The sequence below is a fragment of the Tremella mesenterica genome, assembly GCF_000271645.1.
Source record: "Tremella mesenterica DSM 1558 unplaced genomic scaffold TREMEscaffold_1, whole genome shotgun sequence".
Classification (NCBI taxonomy): domain Eukaryota; kingdom Fungi; phylum Basidiomycota; class Tremellomycetes; order Tremellales; family Tremellaceae; genus Tremella; species Tremella mesenterica.
This window is the reverse complement of record NW_006711225.1, coordinates 4,904,830-4,920,052: the sequence shown is the minus strand read 5'-3', so window position 1 is coordinate 4,920,052 and position 15,223 is coordinate 4,904,830. Positions and strand designations below refer to the sequence as shown.

At 47.5% G+C, this 15,223-nt stretch overlaps 5 protein-coding genes across 5 annotated transcripts in view; 3 read left to right on the top strand and 2 right to left on the bottom strand.

The window, feature by feature from the left end:
• Positions 1-854: 854 nt before the first annotated feature.
• Positions 855-4,254, top strand: TREMEDRAFT_73061 (uncharacterized protein; the record flags this gene model as incomplete). The annotated part of the gene is made up of 9 exons (XM_007002143.1): positions 855-1,110; positions 1,173-1,486; positions 1,581-1,991; positions 2,036-2,176; positions 2,220-2,618; positions 2,664-3,154; positions 3,202-3,355; positions 3,472-3,912; positions 4,216-4,254. The coding sequence occupies 9 exons, from the start codon at positions 855-857 to the stop codon at positions 4,252-4,254; spliced, it is 2,646 nt and encodes an 881-aa protein (XP_007002205.1).
• A 359-nt stretch (positions 4,255-4,613) lies between these two features.
• TREMEDRAFT_59556 (uncharacterized protein) lies at positions 4,614-8,792 on the bottom strand (the record flags this gene model as incomplete). The annotated part of the gene is made up of 6 exons (XM_007001659.1): positions 4,614-5,049; positions 5,334-5,983; positions 6,137-6,229; positions 7,421-7,783; positions 7,941-8,042; positions 8,151-8,792. The coding sequence occupies 6 exons, from the start codon at positions 8,790-8,792 to the stop codon at positions 4,614-4,616; spliced, it is 2,286 nt and encodes a 761-aa protein (XP_007001721.1).
• An 811-nt stretch (positions 8,793-9,603) lies between these two features.
• TREMEDRAFT_24768 (uncharacterized protein) lies at positions 9,604-11,034 on the bottom strand (the record flags this gene model as incomplete). The annotated part of the gene is made up of 4 exons (XM_007000477.1): positions 9,604-9,715; positions 9,848-10,670; positions 10,793-10,936; positions 10,980-11,034. The coding sequence occupies 4 exons, from the start codon at positions 11,032-11,034 to the stop codon at positions 9,604-9,606; spliced, it is 1,134 nt and encodes a 377-aa protein (XP_007000539.1).
• Positions 11,035-12,034: 1,000 nt separating this feature from the next.
• Positions 12,035-14,248, top strand: TREMEDRAFT_26806 (uncharacterized protein; the record flags this gene model as incomplete). The annotated part of the gene is made up of 7 exons (XM_007000734.1): positions 12,035-12,106; positions 12,252-12,370; positions 12,542-12,748; positions 12,925-13,512; positions 13,559-13,617; positions 13,746-14,041; positions 14,213-14,248. Coding segments are annotated over 7 exons (1,377 nt in total), but the record flags the coding sequence as incomplete, so codon positions are not given.
• A 558-nt stretch (positions 14,249-14,806) lies between these two features.
• Positions 14,807-15,223, top strand: part of TREMEDRAFT_67347 (uncharacterized protein) — a gene marked incomplete at both ends in the record, with an annotated part of 1,413 nt that continues 996 nt past the window's right edge. The window contains one exon of the mRNA XM_007001885.1: positions 14,807-14,956. Within this exon, the coding sequence (XP_007001947.1) occupies positions 14,807-14,956 (150 nt within the window). The remainder of the gene's footprint in view (positions 14,957-15,223) is intronic.

The window sequence follows — 15,223 nt, the reverse complement described above, 5'->3', positions numbered from 1 at the left end:
GATTTGGCCTGTTTGGACCGTAGAACAAGGCCTGCAGGTTAATAAACCCTCTTCAGCGTCCTTCATTTGCCCATGATGAACTCAAATGGCTTCAAAAAGATTGCGTGTGAGTGTTGAAAAGCATATCAGAATCAATCAAACCTACTCACCCCGAGAAACCCGTCCCCGCCTTGCGCTGGATCCTCTGCGGGATCGGTAGTATCCCCAGGTGATTCGGGCGGGACATGTTTGGCCGGGGCACAGGAGACGCCAGTCGCATGAAAGGCCCTGACCTGGCTGATGCCCGGGCGTGTCACAGTAGAAGGTCTGAGGGACGTGATAAGAGAGCGATAAGCCATAGCCATGTCTATATATATGTGGTCGGTCAGGTAACTAAAGAGTGAGTAGTGAGATGGAATGTCAACGTGAAGATGGTCACCTACTGGCAACTGGGCCCCACCTCCGTCATGCAGCTTCCGCCACACCTGCTTTCAGTTGTAATCCCGGCGTATTCCCGATCTGATCCCGTCCATCCCTCCTCCCCTTCCTCCGCGACTTTGGCTCGGTTGCCCTTTCAACCTGTATGTATATTGCAGGTGGACTGGCCCATATAGGAGCCTCATAAGGTATAGCTAGTTCTCTTCCTTGTATGTCGTATTAGGCTCATATCTTTTCTTCTGCCATGCTCGAATATCATCAAATATACGATCTACCGCTCTCGCTCGCGTCATCGAATCGACCTCGACTTTGGATCCCTCCTTGATTGGACCTGTCAGACGCTGAATCGTTCAAACTTCAAATCCATTGGCCTTCCCATCTGATCTTGACAGGTGAGTTCTAGTCTTGTTTCATGAGGATGCTAACAACTATCAGTCATGTCTGGGGACGACCATTTCCCCCGCGGGTTCTCCTCTGTTCCTAACAAACCCTTCGACATCATGCCTCCTGGTCCACCAGCAAGGTACGATCGTGAAAGGGATGACAGGGATAGGAGAGAGTTTCCGATCCGAGACAGAGACCGTGATTTCCCTCGTCGGGATCTCGATCCCGATCCAGACTTGGAAAGATGGGAGAGACGACTAGACAGGGATGATTACGAGAGGGGAAGAGGTTTCTCCTCGGAACCATATGGTGAGCTCTTCCCCATCATATCCATGTCTACTACGCGTCAAGATGTATTGCCGACTATCCAGACCGTGGCAAGCGTCGTCGATCACCTTCTCCTGGAGGTCCATCTCACCGTGCTCGTCTGTATTCTCCTTCCCCGCCTCGACCTCCCCCTCCGCCGCAACATAAATTTCCCGACCCTGCATCTCTGGATTATCTCCTCAACTTTCGCCAATTTTCGGAATGGTTCCGAGCGGAACATCCCATGACTGCTCAACAAGATCACGAGGAGGTGGCCAAAAGACAAGAGGAGGCCGAGCAGACTGGTACAGTATTGAGGGAGAAGGTGGGCATGGCTAAGCGGTATGAGAGGTATAGGAAGGAGTACCATTCACGGCAAGTGAGTGATCGACTGATTTTGTCCTCTCCTGACATCCTATGTCCGGCGTGGCCGCTTACAGTAGAGGAGTGAGGCGTAGCTAACAACCACTCAGTTATATGCCCTGTTCCTCACTCATCGTGATAGTCCATGGTTCAAAGAGAAATACTCCAACGATCGTGAATACGTTGCTCTTCGCAAACGGTGGTCAAAAGAGGGAAGGACTCTCACCTCGATCGCCTATGCCGCAAAGTTGAAAAACGGCGAGATGGATGACGTCTCGTTTGATTTGACAGGTAAGGTTGCTCTCCCCCGGGCAAGTTTCACGGCTCACGAGACAGAAGATACCGAGAAGCATGGTATTCACCGCCGCGGAATTCAGGAACACGACGAGCCCGATGGCTTGGACCGTGCCCTTGACGAAGCACCTCAAGACGACGCCATGCGCATGGAAGTGGCGCCGAAAGAACGACAGATTTTCGTCAAGACAGTCCCGCCGTCCAGCAGTAGACGCGAACTCGAAGAGGTGAGTTTTGAGTGATGGTTTCAGAGTGGCACTGCTGACGTCAGCTCTTTGCCCAATGTGAAGGTTTTCAATATCTCGCCTTGACAGAACCGCAGATAAAGAAGTCGTTTCATAGAGTAGCGTGGGCACAATTCGCTGAGGGTGTGGACGTCAAGGAGGTCGTTGACAAACTCGACGGCTCCAAGGTGGGGTTTCGTTTGCTTTCCGAGGCGATACTGACCGCTTAAGCTCGACAACTTCACTTTTCACATGGGAGTCAATTCTGCACCCGTTCTCGGTCGTATACGCGTCACACACCCCATTGCCAACACGCTCGAACGACTCGAGATCGACGGCGACAACGCTCAACAATTGGCATTGAAGTTTGAGGCTGAAATGGCAGCGCAAGGTCCAATCACCCGTGCTTCCGACTCTACTGAGCGCGAGGAAAAAGTCAAGGGGGAGACCGGAGAAGAGAACTCCATCAAAGTTGAAGGTGTTCAAGCGAACCACATGAAAGTGGATGAAACGCCTATTCCAAATCCCCCAGAGAAAATTAGCGATCTTGTACAGGCCACTATTGATCGAGTGCTGGACTCGGAGGGTCTCACCTCTAAGGGCTTGAACCAGGAGCAACAGATCCGTAAGGTGAGTTCATTCCAGACGGTCATTTTCGCATTCGCTGAGTATGAGGCAAAGATCATACTCGATCAATGGATCTCGTACCTCCGAAACGGTCTTTCGACATGTTACTACTGCGTTGCACCGATGGTTTTCCCGGAAGAGTTACAACGCAAGTGTATCGCTCACATGCGTCCGCGGATTCTTGAACCTCCAGAGCTCGCTTCTAATAAGGAAGCCTCCAACAGCCCCACACCCGAGTTTAAGGACGCCAAGGAGGAGCTGGAAGTTAAAATGGAAACCGAAAACGGCGAAGTACCGTCGAACGGGGTCAAGGCAGAGCCCATGGATGTCTCTGGAATAGCTGGGGAAGAGCCTGACAGAGAGGTCAGAGACGACGAGACCAAATTGGTAGATTCACCAATGAAAAAATCGAAATTGCACGATCGACTCGCTCCCAAGAGGTCGAGCGATGAACGCTGGGTGGAATCTCTGGAGACGAAGCTGAAGCCTCTTCTAGGCGAGGTGGATGTGACCGAATATGGTGGACGTGATCTAGAAGAGTCAGTTTGGTCTGTTCGCGAGGGTAGAATGATACTGATGGAAACAGAGAGACCAAACGTCTAGCTGCTCCTTTGATACGACAAGAGGAAGTGTCAAAGTATCGTTGCAAGGAATGCAACAAATTGTTCAAAGCACCCGAATATGTGATGAAACATGTTTTAAGCAAGCATACGGAAATTGCTAAACCTCGACTGGACGAGGTGAGTCCATCACTGCACTCCTCAGATCTTCCATCCTTGAGGCCACTCATCATCCAACTTCATTGTCTCAGTATCTAAATGAAGTTGGATTGTGTCATTCAATGATTGACATTCAGCTTGCCGAATTCAACAATTTCGTTCTTGATCCACAACGTCTTCAACCATCCGCTCAAACACCCGTTACTGTCGACGATCGACTTCCTCCTAAACCAGTATTCAACCCTTCTCTCCCACTTCCTCTTCCCATGCCGATGAACATGCCAATGAACCAGAACGGTCTACAAGGGCAAAATGGCTTTCCACCTAACCCGGTGATGCAACAACAAATGATGATGATGCTGCAGATGCAACAGATGATGATGGCTGCTCAGGGAGGAATCAACCCTCTTGGCGCTGTTGGACCAGGTGGTATGGGTATCCCGGGACAATCTCTAGCACAACGTATGGGAGGTTTCGCTCCGAATAATACGAGACAAGGGAGGGTAGGGACTGGTGGAGGGACAGGGTTAGCAATACCGATGGGAGGAGAAGAGGATCCTAGGGCTAGAAGAGGTCGGGTGAGTTATAAAGATCTTGATGAGGTTGAAAGTGGGGTTGGTGATGGAGGTTTACCCTATTGAGGGTGTATGTAGGGATATCATACTTGTAGTTGATTGATATGCTATGCCGTGTTGACAAACCATGAGAAGATGCATACTATCCGTTGCTCCTTGTTCATCCTCTAACTATTGAGTCTTAATGCATGTGCTGTGTAAATTGACTGCTGCATACTGCATGCTGCATGTTGCTATTGGCCTAAGCTAGTCTGGAGTTTCAAAGAACATAGAAATTCCATGATTTGTTAGCTTGACAACCTGTAGCATCATCAAATCCAAGGGGAGTTCCTGCATTCTTTATGAGTACTCCAACATGAGTTTACTCAATCTGGAAATGACATGAACAGTTCAGTAGGTAAGTGGATCCTTGATTGAGTTCAGTTTATGCAGACGTGCAGACGTGCGAGTGTATAGAATACAAATGTCCTCACATCGTAAATACTTTAATTCGAGCATACGTGTGTGCATTACAACTTTTGATTTCTACTCCTTTCTCTCTCATACTTTCTATATCTCATCCACACTTTTCAACTCTTCTCTTTGTATACTCCATTTACGAATCTTTTCATGTCTCTCCATCTTTTGCTCTTGAATGATCTTATTCAGCACTAGACCGAGATCATGTGAGAGTGAGATGTCGAAAAATCTGAAGATTTTTTTTTTCAAGTGGAATCACGAGTCAAATGGACCATTCCGGTCAAAGTGGAAAGATCTACACTTAAAGTCCTTTTAAGAACTCCAAGACCTAATAAACCACCTTTTCCGAATAAACCACCTTCATTTCCATTCCCATTTACGACTCCTCCGTCAATAGGAGAATTCGAAATTTGTTGATTCGGAGTTTCATTTGGAGTTTGTGTAGCTAATAAACCACTTCCTAACAAACCTCCATTTCCTGGAGACGAATCAGATGGGTTGGAAAGAATAGGAAGACCTAGATCTAATCCAGTGTTGAGATTGGCTATTCCTCCAAGATCGGTATTATCATGTAAAGAAACACCGTTAAGACCGACGGCGGCGGAAAGGTCTGTACAGAGGACTTGTAGACCAAGAGCGTCTAGACATAAATCTACGCAAATGGAGAGGATGGGATCAAGACTGGTTTGTTAGTGGAGGATCTTTATACGTTCGAGAGCGATTGACTTTGAGATGAATGATCTTGTTGGTCGTACATGTAACTCGGAAGATTCTACAAATCCACTTGGTTTTGTCTTGAGAAAAAGATAAGGGTGTTTAGGAGGGAAATAGTAAGTCAGGGGAAGATATGTCATGAATTTATGGGAGAAAAGGGAGAGGGAAGGGGGAAGAATAATGGGGAATGGGTATGTAAGGATTTTGAGGAAGAGATGATGAGAAGAATGAAATGTAAAAAAACCACTCACCCTTTACCAGGATCACATACACATTCACCATTAACTTCCGTTTGACTCTCTTTACAACATTTCGTTTTTCCTCTTTTCTCTCCTCTAGGACATTGTGAAAGTAAAACATGTCCTTTTCCAAAGAAACCATCACCATCTTCATCATCATCCCCAACCGTATTGGTGGAATTATCATCGGGAATGGTAGATGGTGCTAAAGTGGGGATTGCAGATGGTTCAACATTCACGCTGAAACTCGAGAGAATCGGAGCGGTGGAAGGAATGGAGTTCACCGAAGGGGTGATAGTTGCTGATACCGATGGGATGGAAGAAGGTATAACCAAGTTTACGAAAGCAGGACTCGAAGTGGGAACAACGTTGAATTGAAGGGTAGAGGTAGAGGTCGCACTTGGAGAAGCAGAAGGGAATGAGCTACTGGTAGGAATGGAAGAAGCGACTTGATTGATGGTTGGGATCATCTGTGGAGAAGATGTAGGAGTAGGGGTGGCGGAAGATGATTTGATAGCAGAAGGAGTAGAAGGGTTGGAAGGTATGTTTTGAGCTGCAATGATTTCGTCAGATTGTCCACACATTCCCCCTCCGGATCCAGAGCCGGCAGAGTACACAGTTTGAGTAGCGTAGACAGTTTGAGTGACGGTAATCATTTGAACCTGTACGTTAATCGATCGTCCAAGCTACACTACAGAAGTTCTGAATCAAAATCCACTCCAGTCGTTCTCAACCCAAACTTAAGGGACAGGTGGAAAGGTGGAAAAAAGTGAGACATGACAAGAGAAGCTGCAGGAAAATAGAGGAACACTCACGTATGCAGTAGCAGGAACAACAATCGTATTGGTAGAAGTTACCATGACAGCTGGTACACCATCCTGATTTCCGTCATTGTTTCCATCGTCATCCTGACCATCATCTTCATTGGTTTGAATACCACCGGGTGGATAATAAGATTGACCTTGATCGGTAGGGTCAATTCCAGTAATACCGACATTCCCATCGTTAGAGTTACCACCATCGTTATTGTTGTTGTTCGAACCGTTGTCGGTGTTGGATCCAGTAGGGGAAGATGCGCCAACATCAGGACCGGTTTGACCATTACCGACATTTGGACCAGTTGGAGAAGCGTTTCCGACGTTTGAATCGGTTTGACCGTCACTGTTCAAGTTGGTGAAGATGGGACCAGCGGCATTGTTGTTACCATCATCAGCGATGTTTCCGTTGTTTCCATCGTCACCGTTGTTACCGACGTTGCCATTATTGCCATTGTTACCGCTGTCGGGACTAGTGTTGGAGGCGCTAGTGAGACTACCGGTGTTTCCGGGGACACCACCGTTTTGTCCATCATTGTTTCCGGTTGCGATGTCAGCACTGGGAGATCCACCGCCGTAGATCCCCGCACCACCGTTGGGACCATTGTTTCCGTTGTCGCCTGTAGCACCATTCGGGCCGTTGTTACCATTGCTTCCTGTAGCACCATTTGGACCATTGGGTCCGTTGTTACCGTTGCCGCTTGTGACGCCGTTCGGACCAGTGACACCATTGGATCCGTCATTTCCATTGTTGCCATTGTCACCGGTGACACCATTGGCACCGGTGGCACCGTTGTTTCCGTTGTTGCCATCACCACCAATACCACCATTCGGCCCACCATTCCCGTTACCGCCGTTGTTGCCGTTGAATCCAGGAGTACCGATAGGTCCGTTGTTGCCGTTGGTACCGATTTGACCAGGCTGGGCGTTGTTGCCATTCGCACCGTTGGGATTGCCGTTGTTACCATTGCTATTCGAGCCGGTAGCCTGAGGCTGACCGCTGACGCCATTACCATTCGCACCATTCTGAGGCTGAGCATTGTTGCCGTTGTTTCCTGCATTGTTTCCATTACCAGTGTTGGGTCCGGTGTTTCCATTGTTACCAGGATTGTTGCCATTGTTTGGTGAAGGGTTTCCGTTGTTGCCATTGTTGGGTGCGGAATTCCCGTTGTTCCCACGGTTGTCGCCGTTATTGCCATTGTTGGGACCAGCGTTTCCGACGTTGCCACTATTGTTTCCGTTGTTTCCGTTGTTACCGTTGTTTCCGTTAGCAGGTGTAGTCACTGTCGATCCCACAGTCGGAGCAACATTTCCAGCTTGATTCGTAGGTGTTCCACTACCAGCAGTTGACGAAGGAGCATGAGCAAGGAGGACAGCAGAAGTAGGAACAAAATCGGGAATATCGTCATCATCACCATCATCACCACCGATAGGGTCGGAAGAACCGGAAGGATCCGAGGGATCGGAAGGGTTGACAGGACCAGCAAGTCCATCACCATTATCATCGTTATTATCGTCACAAGGAGGTTCAGTACCGATCGTCACTCCCACAGAAGGATCGAGGGGGTCTAGAGGATCGAGAGAGTTGACAGGGTTGGAAGGATCAGCAGAGTGGTTAGGTGGGAGACCGAGGAGTATTGGGCAAGACTGGAATCAGCTTTACTCTTTTCACCATTGATCTGTACTGAACAGGTTAAAGATCATACAAGAGCCAGCTCTGCAGATCGGAAGATAACAAGGACAACTTGTTGGAGATGGTAATGAGTCTGGAGAGTGGAAGAAAGAATGAGAAAAATGAACTCACCCCATCAGCCTTACGCGGTCCAAAAGGACAAGCAAATTCTCCATCACCTTCATCATCCCCATCTGGACCTCCAATAACTCCATCTCCATCATTCCCATTATTCTCTGTTATCCATTAGACCCAGACCACCTGAACCATTCGAGCCACCACCCATTACAACCTGGTATAGCTCCAGCTTGGATATTCTTTCAAATCCCCCAAAGCTTTCACTTGAGCTGCTGCCCAAGCACTCAAACCCAACACATTATTTACACCCGCCACATCATCCACCCTCAATCCATCTTTACCCAAACAAGCACATCCGAGATCGTATATTTTATTATCGATGAATTTCCCAGATACATACGTACAGATTAAATTATCTTTAGTGAGCAATTGGGTGTGACTGAAGATGACCGCCAGAGGAGTTTTATCCAATAAAGCAGATAAACCGGCGGTGAGGTCTGTAGGTGCGATACCGAGAGAAGAACCGAGTTGATTACCGAGTGTTGTGAGTGTACCAAGTACTGGATTACCATTGAGGATGTTTAGTGCTCCTGAAGAATCCGTGGAAGGGTTCGTGGATGTAGAAAGTGGGTTTGTGACTGTGTCCAATGGAGTCGACTGGATTGGATTGGTCAAAGCATCGAGATTAGATAAAGAACCAAGAGGAGCGATATCATTGGGATTGCCGATATTGAGAGCGTTGGCATTGAGGGGTGTATCGGAATCCCCGTTGGTGTTTGAGTCAAGGGACGAGAGAGGAGAATCCGAATCCAGGAGACCACGTTTGAGACGAAGTTGATATGGCATAGGTAAAGCCGAGATTTGCACGAGAAGCGGAAGAACCGCCAAGAGAGTTTTGGTAGTCATTTTGTTATTGCCCTACACTAATCGTCAGTACCTTTTGATGAAGCTCATGAATGACTTTGACTCACCGGGTGGAAAGAGATTCCGACGGTTGTTCTTGATTTTTTTGATGTTTTTTTCTTGTTTTCGGTGATGATGATCGAGGTATGAAGACTATAGACGAGTAAGTCAATGTCCGGGAGTTTGAAATGTACAAAGTTCAGACAAGGAAGAAATCTTTGTTTTGAAGTGACGAAATGAAAATTTTAAAAGGCACTGAGGCCAGGAAGCTAAAGCGAAGGCAAGCGGTTTTTCAAATTGAAGTGAAAAGAAAAGAAGAAGGACGAAGTGAAGTGAAGTTTGAATGAGCCTATCTTGGTGTATATGTATACTTCATATTCTGTTCATTCCATCTTTTGATGTTGTGAATGTCGAGACACAGCTTGATCGAAATTCGAAACGAGAATGATGACAAATACTCATGGCAGTTCATTCAAGTTCGTTATTTTGCCGTTAATGGTCATTATTGATATCTTGGCATTTGTATTGAGTCATGGTTAGTACCGCGCAAGGCGGAGTCAAAGATTATGATGAATCCGTGGGAAGATGCAGTGTGAGTAATGGAAGCCTGTTAGAGGTTCCGAATCGGGGAAGAAAGACGCACTATACTTTTTTTTTCATTTGATGCGATCGATTACAATCCAGATGATTATTCAGATCTATTCTTTCTCTACTTCCCAGGGTATTCTGCGAGACGAGTTACAAGACGGCAAAACGAGGTGACACTATAAGCAAAGATAAGAGGGGCGAGGGGCAAGATAGGGTTGAGACATGATCAGGTGATGTGGATCACATCGCCCTTGTCGTTCTTGAGTACGACCAGATCACAGGGGATGGCTTCACCGGTGTCCATGTAGTGAAGAAGGGTATGATCGAGCGGGTCGACCCTATATGTCAGTTCCATCAAAACCCTTCCACTTCGCCGAATATCACTAATATTGCCCAATCCCAAACGTCCTTCATTAGATGCTACACGACATCAAGGGGTAGTGTCGACATAGTGAAATGACTTTACTCACTTCACTCCCATTCTTTCCATCCATGATCTTCCCAAGATTACCTCAAAGTGCTGTTCTTCACTTATCATAGCCACATGACTTGCGGTCTTTCCCCCAACAGTTATCGGTACCTGTCCCAACATCCTCAATCCCGAGTAACCTCCAAAACCCGTTCCATACTTTCTATCCACCAGTCCAGCACGAATGGCAAAACTCCTTGACACGTACACATGTCTGTATCCCGATTTGAGTAACATTCGAACCCCATCAATATTGGCGACCCTCCCGACCACAGTACGTACACCATTGTTGGCGTGAAATTCTTCCCATTCTCGCTTTTTGGTCACTCCGAGAGGTTCAGCATCATCGTCACCCCACCTACTCTTTCTGCTTCGCGTCGACATGACGCTTTTGGCCCTTGGGACGGACGCTGCAGCTGGCAGAGTTTCTTCTCGAGTGGGTAAAGTGACAGAGACTGCACGTCCTGCGGTTCTTCCTCCAGTTGGAAGCTTTGGTTTATGTGCGATCACACCATTTGGTTTTGCTCCAGTGCCATTTGAGAGCAACGCGCCTGTACCGTTGGGAATGGTCGCGATGGTCTTCTCAACAGGATCGCTCGACTTGGGGAGGGAGGATGCTGGGATAGGAGAGGGAGATGATTTCTGGGTTGATTTCTTGGTTTGCGATTGAGCTTTTGATTTGACCAGACTGGATGGAGTAGAGTACGCAGGAGGAGGGGGTGCGAAATGAGCTCTAAGATTACTCGGAGGAGGGGTGAGTTGAAGGGTGACAGAAGGTGTAGACGATGGAGGAAATCTGGAGAAGAGAATGTCTAAGTCGTCGTCTGGTGTTTCAGCGTCGTGACTCCTTATACAGAGTCCAGCCAAGAAGATAAAAAGAGTGGGTATTTTTGACCCTAAGTGGGTAAAGAGAAAACGTGACATAATGAGATGATGAAGGATTCACCATCATCGAGTGACCATCTTTCCCCTTCGTACTCATATATCAATCCAGCTCCATCCTTCCCCTCTTTGACTGCAGTGGTTTCTTCGAATCCCAAACCAGCCTTCTTGCATATCCGATTGACCAGCCCCACTTGGCCTTCCCCATCTGAACGACGTCAGCGTTGATAGAACGATCGTGATAGACTCACCTTTATGGACGAGAGCGAAGGTCTTGTGAGGTGTATGAACGTTGTATAGGAACATGATTGCTATGAGTAGAGGATGACTGTTGAGAAGAGAAAGAGAGGTGGGTTTATAGGTTCAAGGTTGGAGTCAAGTGCCGGGTGAGATCGATGACGCTGTTTCTCAGGGTGAACAACCACGTGGTAGGAGATGGCTTAGCGTCCCGTGCGGCCCCCGCGTCTCTCACCCACTTTCGACACTTTGGTTCTGTAATCACAACTTTCTTCAGCCGATTTGAGGCATAGCATGAGAATTAGTCATTGGCCAGTGGAGAGTATTCGTGTCTACTAGCTAACCCCGGTGAACTGTCTATCACCTACTTAGACCTGAAGTCAGGGTTATGGACCAACGGTCACCGGTCCCAAGAAAGCCTTTTTATGAAAGCTACTAGCTACCGGCTACTGTAGTACCACATGCCTGGTGAGTCTTATACCCGCCCATCACCCTATGATGTATCAACAATCTGGTAATCCGTACATACCCTATTTAATCCCTCGCTACTTGCTTTTGCAGCTGCTGGGATCTGGGTATGGGAGGTGAGAGAAAGGCGAGCCTGAGGGTGACTTATGATTCGAGTTGTTTTCCTCAGTACCGTCGCTGATGTTGCAGTGGAGCCGAACTTGTCTTTGTCTCCTATCTTCACGCTAGTCATGGGTCATCACAAACTCACTGATACTGATCACTGTGTATATCGATAGCCATTTACATGTTGTATGCATCTTATTACTCGATATGGCCGTTGTCATTTGCCTATCTGGGGAGCATGTCGCTCGTCCGGATTGAGGATTAATTCAATTAAATAGAGTGAAAACAAATGTTATACCCCCTTCTGGCCATTCGTATCCACGTCCCAGATCCCACCCAGATCACAGTGTCACCCAAGACGATAATATTCTTATCAATATAGTGACCCCCCTACCCCCCCTCACTGTCTTGACAGTATAACATAGCTCACAGAGCCTTTACAACCACCTCTTATTACTTCGACCCGTTGGTCAATTCGAAAGCGATCGTTGAACAAATCATCATGGACCCTACCAAGGCGCAGACGGCGGCTACTTTTGCTCATCTCAAGAAAGACAAAGCCAACAAGGTGAGTTATCTTTTCATCGTTCGACTTTCCACTCTGCCAAGCTCTTCTCTGGTGTCTACTGTGTCTCTGGGGGTTTGGGGGATATGTACCAGGCATTACGTGGAGCGGTAGACAAGTCCATGTGAAATCGTATTGACCAACCAAGGCATGCTTCGATTGTGGGGCAAAGAATCCTACTTGGTCAAGTGTCACTTTTGGTATTTATCTCTGTCTTGATTGTTCTAGTGTACATAGGAATCTCGGAGTCCACATTTCTTTCGTACGGTGGGTACTTTGTTATTAACTTGGGTCGTACTCGCTCACCATGATTCATGCTTTCCTTCTTCACCTATTTCACCTACTTCGCTTCGAACTCATCATCAATTATTCTACCCGACATCATATGTGCCTATATCGCCTATTGATGACTGCTATATGTCTATCTTCGCGACACAGATCAACGAACCTGGACTCGTGGAATTTGCAACAACTCCGAACTCTCAAAGTCGGAGGTAATGCTTCCCTAGCCGATTTCTTCACTAAACACGGAGGGTCGAGTCTTCTTCCACCTGGAAACTCTGACGCGAGGACGAGATATACCAGTAGACAAGCTGGTTTGTACAAGGAAGAATTAGCCCGGCGTGTGACGGAGGACGCTAGGAAGTGGGTCCTTCTTCCCTCGCTCTTTCTCCATTATCTGAGACATTATGACCTCCGCCTTGCCTTGACTCGTGCCTGCTTTTGTATCTAGCGGTCGTGGGGAATTTATCGTGTGACCTTCTGGTCAATTAAGACGGTGGAAATACACTCAAAGACGGTCAAAATATACTAACATTCAGATATCCACACGGTATTCATGTCGATGGTCTCGAACTCACTCCACTTGCTTCACCAGCCAAAGCTGACAATCCCGATGACTTCTTTTCCACATGGGACAAAGCTCCTGTCTCCAAACCTGCCACTCCTGTCCCATCTGCCAAATCAACTCCACCCCCTTCCATAGGAGTTGTCAAACCTTCACGCACAGTCACTTCCTCTGCTCTTCGTGCTCAACCCAACGCTCGACCTGCCGTGACTCCCAGACTATCCGCTAGTGGTACCGCCCCTTCGTCCGGTGCGAAGACCTCCAAACTCGGTGCCAAGAAAGCTGCCACATCTATCAACTTTGAAGAAGCTCAGAAGAAGGCGCAAGAGGAGGCTGAACGGATCAAGCGATTGGGATATGATAAGATGAAAGAGGAGGAAGAAGCTAAAGCTTTGAAGGAACGTGAAGCTGAGGAAAGACGGAAAAAAGCTGCAGTGGGAGAAACGGTCAGTAGGACTACCACACCTGCTAATGGTACGGTGAGAAAGGATGATAAACCTGTGCCGGTCAGATTGGGCTTTGGACAAACAGCAGGTGTGGCAGCGCCTGCCGTGGCGAAACCGTGAGTTTGTACATGATCGTTGAGAGGAGGGAGCTGACGTTGATAGACGAGCTGAGGTCGCGGATGAACCACACGCTGCCAGAGACCGATTCGGGAATCAGAAAGGTGGGTAGTTTCTCATATCTATCTTCATATACATCTGAACGGTTTTGCGCCCTATCATGAGCAGGGTCAGAAAGAGACTTCAATCAAGGTTCTTGGAGTGATACACGTCGAGTAATACTGATCTCAAGGTATCTCCTCCGACATGTTCTTCAACCGGGGATTACATGACCAATCAGCCTCTGCTGAAGGTCGTGAACGTCTACAACAATTCGCCGGAGCCACCGCCATTTCTTCCAACCAATATTTCGGTAGACCGGAGGAAGACGACGAAGCCGATCGTGATGGTGCGGGAGATATCCTCGGTTTGGGCGATAACGAGACTATCCAGGGGTTGGAGAGAGGTATAAGGGATTTGGCTGGGAGGGTCATGGCTAATCCTGATGTTCAGAATTTGGGTGATCAGATCAGGCAAGGGGCTTTGAAGGTGAGTTACGGTATCGTGTACACATATCGGACCATCTTGCGTGACCGGAAATGTCGTCGCTTTTCAATATAGTGGATACCCGAGTCATGTTGGTCCAGACTGGCATACATCATTGCAGTTGGTATCAGTGGCATGATGAGAGCTGTGCGGGGTAATGATGCTGACTTGCAGCTGAGCGATTTCCTCTCTTCCCTCGAAGGGCGCTAGAGGATCATCTCTGTAGGATGGATAGAGATAACGAGGTGATGATAGGATTGTCATACATCGGTTCAATGACCAATGGTTTGATGCATCGTGTGTGTATGGTGAATGGTGTGTTCTTGTGGTGGGGCTATTTGGTCACATGTTGCACATGTTGTCTGATGTATACTGACCATCTACAGTAAGTCAGCTTGTCGAGACGGTACCAGTCGCCTATACCTCTAACTACCTGCATTATGACGTTCGGATGAAGATGGTCAAAGGTAAGAATGACGTCACACGTCTTGTCTCCACTTTCTCCCAGATCGAAGTCTACTCGTATGTAGTTACTTAACCGATATCACCATCACATTTACACCTTCATCACCGAACTCGAGTGCGTCTTCTCAACTCACTACTACCAAGAATAGATCTAACAAACAGTACGTCTTTCACCTTCTCCCTTTAACCCTTATCCTCCTCCGTAACCTCTCCACCATTCCACACTTGATCACATATCACATAAATCAACATAAACAAAATTATAGTAGTTCTAGTATTGTGCTGAAAGGAAAGAAAGGAAAAATGCCACCACCTGAAAAGAAGATGGTACATCTTGAAGCTATAAACGCTTTACCTTCTAAATACCCTGATTTTAGAACTGTTTTATGGACTGGTGAAGATAGTCAAGTTGTCGTTATGACTGTTCCTGTTGGTGGTGAGATAGGAGAGGAGGTAAGTTGTTTTCTTCTTCTTCTTCTTCTTCTTCTTCTTCTTCTTCTCCTACTGCTTCTTCTTCTTGACCCCCTCCTACTTCTCCTTCTTTCTCTTCACCCCCCCCCCACCCCCCGAGCATCGGCTCCTGCGACATGTCCCCTTCTTATCCCTCGTCCTCTTCCAAATCCCCTTCTCCTGCAACTGTATCTTTGTTCCTCCTCTCTGCGACAGGTACTTCTTGCCTCCCCATACTCCATTTGATCTCTTAACTTCTCTCCCCATGGA